Source organism: Tarenaya hassleriana, unplaced genomic scaffold, assembly GCF_000463585.1.
Source record: "Tarenaya hassleriana unplaced genomic scaffold, ASM46358v1 Cleome3, whole genome shotgun sequence".
Lineage (NCBI taxonomy): Eukaryota > Viridiplantae > Streptophyta > Magnoliopsida > Brassicales > Cleomaceae > Tarenaya > Tarenaya hassleriana.
The window spans coordinates 5,617,812-5,625,345 of NW_010966177.1; the positions used below are offsets into that span (position 1 = coordinate 5,617,812).

The 7,534-nt window shown below is 37.7% G+C and overlaps 2 protein-coding genes across 3 annotated transcripts in view; one reads left to right on the forward strand and one right to left on the reverse strand.

Moving 5' to 3' along the window:
- The first annotated feature begins 2,264 nt into the window (after positions 1 to 2,264).
- LOC104819568 (UDP-glucosyl transferase 73B2-like) lies at positions 2,265 to 4,424 on the forward strand. The gene is made up of 2 exons (XM_010549697.2): positions 2,265 to 3,653; positions 3,745 to 4,424. Exons 1-2 carry the CDS (start codon positions 2,666 to 2,668, stop codon positions 4,245 to 4,247), a joined length of 1,491 nt encoding a protein of 496 aa, XP_010547999.1. The 5' UTR covers positions 2,265 to 2,665; the 3' UTR covers positions 4,248 to 4,424.
- A 2,222-nt stretch (positions 4,425 to 6,646) lies between these two features.
- LOC104819569 (aspartic proteinase nepenthesin-1) overlaps positions 6,647 to 7,534 on the reverse strand; it is a 1,597-nt gene continuing 709 nt past the window's right edge. Inside the window, exon 2 of one of the 2 annotated variants that reach the window (XM_010549698.2) lies at positions 6,647 to 7,534. In XM_010549698.2, the coding sequence (XP_010548000.1) occupies positions 6,656 to 7,534 (879 nt within the window). In that variant the 3' untranslated portion in view covers positions 6,647 to 6,655. The other variant, XM_010549699.2, reaches the window with a different exon arrangement.

A 7,534-nucleotide genomic window follows, 5' to 3' on the forward strand; every position in this document is an offset into this window, starting at 1 on the left:
TGAGTGATAATCATAAAAGATATATTACCGATAATCAATTTCGAATAAATAATCCATTTAACACTAATAAATTTTGGGAGAAATATATAATCTAAGACCGATCGATAATTTCTTTGTAATATTTTCTATGTTACAATATTTATAATGGTCTGACGCGAGATATGTAATCATTAACTAAACTGCTCTAAGTAAACAAGTTTCAAAATCATAATAATGGGTTATTAGATAATACAATATCTTGCCTAAAGTCATAAGTGACAGTTCAGGTATTCTTGAAGGGCGATGAATGATCGTCGGTGCAAGAAATATTGATAAGGAGACGAACTTCTGGGTAGGGGTACAAGATGAATCGAACACACCGTAATGAGAGAAATCTGAGGGCTGTGTAGGTATGAGAAACACAGTCAAAGATAATTTAAAGGAATTAATTGAGCTACTCATAACAACAAGGTGTATCTATCTTTTCGTTTATCTATCTCAAGAGAATTCTAAAATTAAGCATACTCTCTTTGGAATAGTTTTAGGATGTCTTACATCATGGAAAATACTCTTTGGGATGCATGTGAGCGAAGACAAAATATGCTAAAAAGTTTCGTGTTTGTGTGTGAGGATAACTTTGACATTCTGTAGTGGTGTATGATCGTTACCATAAGGGTTGGAGTTTCATAAGAGGACCAAAGGAAAGAGTATGATCATCACATGTAGATGAGGTTCATTCGAGTTTCGGTTTGAGTATATTCGAATTCGGTTATTTCGGTTTTAGAAAAATTATAACCATTCGGTTTTTATATTGAATATGATTCGATTCAAGTAGATTATATACGGTTCGGGTTCGATTCGTTTATGATAAAAAAAAATAGTCATTTTCTTAGACAAAATTTATTTCAATTACTTTTTTATTTGGTTCGGTTCGGATTCGATTTTTTGGTTATAGAAAAATCATAACCATTCGATCTTTTTTCGAATTCGGTTCGGTTATTCAGTTATTAACCAAATAAATCTCTAATGAGATGTGAGGGAGATTTTTTCGAATAAAATTATCAATATATTCCTAAAATCAAAGTAAGTGAATAAAATTTGTAACAATTTTCACGGAATATGAGTATCTAGAGAATCTCGCAAAATCGAAACCGAGGCAATATTTTAAAAAAAAAATCAAGATGAGAATGCATTGGATCCATGTAAATATGTAGACCGTTTCTTACGTATACATTACTTGTCATGAAATTATGAAAAAGAAAAAAAATAAAATTCCATGGTACAAAAATTATGGATAATTTTTTCGAACATTCCACTTGAGAAATAATATTCAGCTTGCAATTCAATTCAAAATTCGAAAAGTCGAAAATCTTCAGTCAAAAAAACACGAAGTCCATGAACAAGCAAGAATCTTGACGACTACCAACGAAAGGAAATAAAAATGAAAAAGGTAGTTTTTTTTTCCGGTTATTTTTTAATTCGTAATTCAAATATATAAAAATTATATTTATTTCATTTTAACTCTATTCAAGTTTTGTTTTTATTTGAAAAATATTTGTTTAAAAAAAATTCAACTTGCATCCGGTTTCGTTTTTATCGTATTCAGAGGAATTTAATTTACATTCATTTTAGTTTTAAAAATCCTTTTAAATTATCTAGATGATTATATATTATTTAGTTCAGTGATAAACTATTATTTTAGTTTGTTTCCGATTATCATCAAACACATATTTGAAAGTTTAGCATCAAGAGTTATTTTTAATACCGAATCATATTTTACTAATCATTGGTACTTTCCATCAAACATTATTTTTTTATTACTGAATTATATAACCACATCCATATTAAACGATAAATATATATATATGTGTGTGTGTGTGTATCACAAAGAATTAAATTAATGATTAATATTTTATAAAAATATTATAGATTTTTCCCTCGCGGAAATCTCCAGATCACATGTCTCCTGTCACTTTCCAATCCATCATATGTTATGAACAGATTTCCTTAACACCAGCCATTGAACGATTTCAAAACATTAAATGAATTTTTGACTGATTTTTCTTTTCCATAGCTAAATAAATGGATGAAAAGTCTTAATTTATTGACATGTCCCAATTCTTACATTCAAATCTCAGTTATGATTTTTTCCCAATAAAATCCAAATTATGCAATGAATGCAAATATGGGAAATAAATATCTAGAAACTCTATTTATTTAATTTAATAAAATCCTAAAAATGATTCCGGTCTTCGACACGTTCCGAACTCTTTGACTCGTTCAAAGATGGCGTCTCTCTTTACCGACGCTGAGAAACCCTATATTTTTCCGAGGACCCAAACAGTTTCTGCCAGAAAGTTTCGATCTTTTTCCCGGAATTACGATCGACGCCAACAAAAAACATAAAAGAAATTTCTAATTTCCTGGAATTCTCTGCTTCTGCCTGGAAACCCAGATTCTATTTTCACGGCAACTTGAGTGATAATCATAAAAGTTTCGATCTTTCCCCTCCTCTCTGATCCAAGCTCCAAATCCGATTTTCCTGGAATCCTCTGCTTTTCCCTGGAAAGCCCAGATTCTGTTTTCCCTGCAGTTTGAGTTGTTATCGCGAAAGTTTCGATCTTTTTCCAATCAAAGTAGAAGAAATCCCTCTTCGTTCTTCCGTTGATTTTCTCGGCAGCCAAACATGGGGACTAAATTCGATCAGCTCCACATCTTCTTCTTCCCTTACATGGCTCCTGGACACATGATTCCGACTCTGGACATGGCGAAGCTTTTCGCAAGCAGAGGAGCGAAATCAACGATTCTCACCACTCCTCTCAATTCCCAAACCTTTCAGAAACCCATCGAAGCATTCAAGAACATGAATCCAGATGCCGAAATCGGAGTCGAGATCCTCGATTTCCCTTGCAGAGAGCTCGGATTGCCAGAAGGGTGCGAGAATACCGATTTCATCATCTCAAACTACAAATCGAATTCGGGAGATTTGACTCAGAAGTTCATGTTCGCGACCGAGTTTCTCAAAGAACAGATGGAACAGCTTATGGAGACAATGAAACCGGACTGTCTGATCGCCGACATATTCTTTCCGTGGGCCTCTGAATCTGCGGACAAGCTCGGAGTTCCGAGAGTCGCGTTCCATGGCTCGGGCTACTTCCCCATCTGCGCTGCTCATTGCATCGACGTTCACAAGCCGCACAAGAAACTCGGCTCGAGTTCTGAGCCCTTTGTGATCCCAGATTTACCAGGGGACATCGTCATTACTGCAGAACAGTTCATAGATCGTAATGCAGAGACCGAGATGGGAAGGTTCATGTTAGAGAGCTGGGGATCTCTCGGGAAATGCTTCGGCGCTGTGATGAACAGCTTCTACGAATTGGAACCAGCTTATGCTGATTTCTACCAGAAAACTCTGAAATGGGGGTCATGGCATATTGGTCCGGTTTCGTTGTGCAACAGAAGGCTCGAGGAGAGAGCCGAGAGGGGACAGAAGTCGACTGTTGACGAGAACGAATGCCTCAAATGGCTCGCCTCCAAGAAACCCGAATCCGTGATTTACATTTCCTTTGGAAGTATGACGAGTTTCACCAATGCCCAGTTGATAGAAATCGCTGCAGGGCTAGAAGCTTCTGAACAAAATTTCATCTGGGCGGTGAGGAAAGAAGAAAGCAAAGGTACTACAACCGATACAGACAATATATATATAGATCTCTTTCTTGCAGGACAAAACTTAAGATCGTTTTTATGTCTCTCGTATGGTGTTAGATCTTGGTGAGAAGGAAGAGTGGTTGCCTGAAGGGTTCGAGGAGAGAACAAAGGGAAAAGGGCTGATCATAAGAGGGTGGGCACCTCAGGTGCTGATACTTGACCACCAAGCAACCGGAGGGTTCTTGACACATTGTGGGTGGAACTCCGTGCTCGAGGGCATAGCAGCGGGATTGCCAATGGTGACTTGGCCCGTAGGGGCGGAGCAATTCTATAACGAGAAGCTGTTAACTCAGGTCCTGAGGATTGGAGTAAGTTCAGGAGCCAGAAAGTTTGCGAGAATGGTGGGAGATTTCATAAGCAGAGAAAAGGTGGAGAAGGCGGTGAGGGAAGTTATGGCGGGTGAAGAGGCGGAGGAGAGACGGAGACGGGCAAAGGAGGTGGCTGCGATGGCCAAAGCCGCTGTTGCAGAAGGAGGGTCTTCTTATAATGATGTGGATAGGTTCATGGAAGAGGTGAGGGTGGTTAGGGCTGCCAACAAGGTAGGGCAATCTCATGAGTGAGTGTGTTCTATTTCTTTTCTTGCACGGCAAGGTAAAGGAGTGGAGTTTAATGTATTGTAGTTGTGTGAATCTTTTTTTTGTTGTCATAAAACAGATCTTTGTTTGGTCAGATGTTGTTTTGTTTGCTTATTTTAAATATGATGTTTTATATTATAATATGAAAATGATTACATGAAATTAGGATCAATAACATTCTTTTTTTTCCAGTATAGTTTTCTATTATTGTCAATTGTTTCAAATGATTAGCTCAATATCTAAAAGAAATAGAAACAAACAAGAGGATTCGATGCATATATTCTTATTATTATCTTTTATGGATCTAATTGGAGTTTGATTTAAAAAAAGTCAATTTTAATTTGTGGTAGATTCTGATTATAGAGCCCGAGGATCCAAACAAAACAAAGACCTCCAACGCCCAATATATATAAAATATATATACACACACAGATAATATAAGGCATGTGGAAACTTGTGGAACTCATTCAAAACCACCAAGAAAAATTCGCATCTGAATAATTAACCAAAGCAGCAAAACCCAGAACTCGCTCTTCCTAGTAATCAACCAGTAGCCGAGAAAAAAGATTCGATTTTTACTCTCATTTTCTCGGTGGCCAAACAATACCCGGGAAAAAATTTCCATTTTTCTGAGATTTTCAGCTCAAATCTGCAAAACCCAGGTCTTACTTTCTCGGAAACCAAACATGGGCAGTGAAGTTCCTCATCAGCTCCATGCTTTCTTTCTTAGTAATCAACCAGTGGCCAAGAAAAAAGATTCGATTTTTACTCTTATTTCTCGGTGGCCAAACAATAACCGGGAAAAAGTTTTCATTTTTCTGAGATTTTCACCTCTAATCTGCAAAACCCAGGTCTTATTTTCTCAGCAACCAAACATGAGCAGTGAAGTTCCTCATCAGCTCCATGCTTTCTTCTTAGTAATCAAACAGTAGCCGAGAAAAAAAAAATTTGATTTTTACTCTCATTTTCTCGGTGGCCAAACACAATACCCGGGAAAAAGTTTCCATTTTTCTGAGATTTTCATCTCCAATCTGCAAAACCCAGGTCTTATTTTCTCGGAAACCAAACATGGTCAGTGAAAGTTCCTCATCAGCTCCATGCTTTCTTCATTCCCTTTCATGGGTCATTGGCACATGATACCGATCCTCTGGACATGGCGAAGCTTTTCGAAGGCAGGGGAATCAAATCAATGTTCCGATCCCCCAGATGTTCAAGAACAAGAATGCTGGCTCCGAAATCGGAATCAAGATTCTGAATTTCCCTGGCAACGAGCCCCGAAGATGGTCCTTTCACTTTTGAGGACAAGAGGAAAGATTTTTTGGTAGAATACGTCTTTTGTTTTATTGTTGGATTTGGAAGTTTATTATTTATTGGGTTTATTTATTAAGAATAAATGGGCTTAGCCCTTGAGTTTTATAATTAAAATCACATATTTTTTTCTATAAAAAGAGTTTTGACAGATTAGTTATTTTTAGAGGTAACATTGAATTTAATATAAAAATGGAATGGTTATAATTTTTCTAAACTCGACATAAAACGCGAATGAATATAATTTCTCTAAACCGAACCAAAACGAAAAAGATATAAATATAACTGAATCAAATCCGACATAAAAATTGAATTATTATAATAAATAAAAAAATAGAATTTGAACCAAATGGAATAAAAAAATAATTAAAAAATTTCTTTTTTTTTTTGAAAAAATGGATTTTTTACTAATAAAAAATGAATCCGAACAAATGGTTATAATTTTTTACAACCGAATTCGAATATAATTAAATCGAAACAAAACCAAAACCTCAAATGACAATACACCTAAAAATTCATAACCTTCATCGCTAATAAAGTCTTTTTTTTCCTCTCATACCAACATGTACACGTGTGGTTTACCTCTTTTTTTTATTCAGATTTTTTTTTCCAACGAGGAATGATAACATCCATGAGGCATGCATTTTTTGAGTTACAAAGTAGCTTCGGGAGTTGAACAAACAAACAAACCCTTTTCTTCACTACAAAGTATAACAATTAAATTTAATCACTTTGTAACCACATCTCATGTAATCCCATCATATGATATCATCTCAATTTCATTCCATTCCATGGTTTTGTTATGATATGACTCCCCCCTCTCTCTCTCTCTCTCTATATATATATATATATATATATATATGTATATATGGGATAATCTCACACTAATTATTATTATTTTTAATGATGTATTCACTTGAAAACTCTGTAATCATCCCTTCTCTTCACTTGCAAGCATTCAAGAACTCGAAATTTTCCCGGAAAAAAAGGGCATAAGACTTTATTGATCAAAACAAAACATTATATCTAATGATTAAGTGAAAAAAAAACTCAGAAAGAGACAGAACAGAAACAGATAGAGAGAATCACAATTTGTTGCATTCAGTAGGAATAAACGAGACAGTTTCCTTGTGAAGATCGTGAAGAACAAGCAAGTTCTGCTGCTGAATGTTTCCGAAAATGGACATCCCGTTCGAACCCCCCATCGCCAGACACAGAACCCCCGTGCTCGGATCCGCGATCATGTAGTTCTCGCCCGGGAGCTCCAAATCCGCGCCTCTGAAGTGGAAAATGAGCTTCGGAACGGGGATCTGCTTCGTGTTTTCGGGTAATTTGAAGCACAAGTCAAGCCCTGTGGCGCCGGAGTCGTCCGTCGGCAGCCTCACCCGAGAGGCGAACTCCTTCTTCACGGCCCGGAATGCGCTATCCTCGAGGTACGTGAGAGTCGTGCCGGAATCTATGATCATTCCTCCCGTCCCGTCATCGCTCAGCGTGAAAGTCGATTCCTCTATGTCCAGGCGCTTGGATCCGACCGTGATACCTTGCAGCGGAAGGTAATAGAACGAGGGCTGAGCCGGATTCCGTAGCAATGAGGTTGTCTGAATCTCGCCGCCCATAGACTTGTTCAGAGTGTTTGAAGCGTCGGATCCGATGAACAGCAAGCTCGTCGAGTCAGAATCCTCGATCGACGTCAAACAGTACGAGAACTCGTTCTGTTTGAGCTGAGAGACGAGAGAGAGAGGGCCACGTCCGAGGCCGACGAGCCCTGACCCTTGTGCGAACCCGTCTCCTTCGTTATCCTCTCCGCAGCCAAACGCCAAACCCGAAACCGAATGCTCGTCCTCGAAAGTGAACGTTTCCATGGCCAAGATCCCTTGAGTGGACGAGTAATCTCCGTACGTATACAAATACTCGCAAGTATCTTTGTTGCAATTGGATTGAGGCAAGGCCTTGCACGGATCGGA

What these genes read in the sequence shown, in the direction of transcription:
- LOC104819568 (XM_010549697.2), top strand. Translation starts at nt 2,666, where the DNA reads ATGGGGACTAAATTCGATCAGCTCCACATCTTCTTCTTCCCTTACATG. An exon ending in GAGGAAAGAAGAAAGCAAAG is followed by an intron (nt 3,654 to 3,744) that starts GTACTACAACCG and finishes GTATGGTGTTAG; the next exon opens with ATCTTGGTGAGAAGGAAGAG.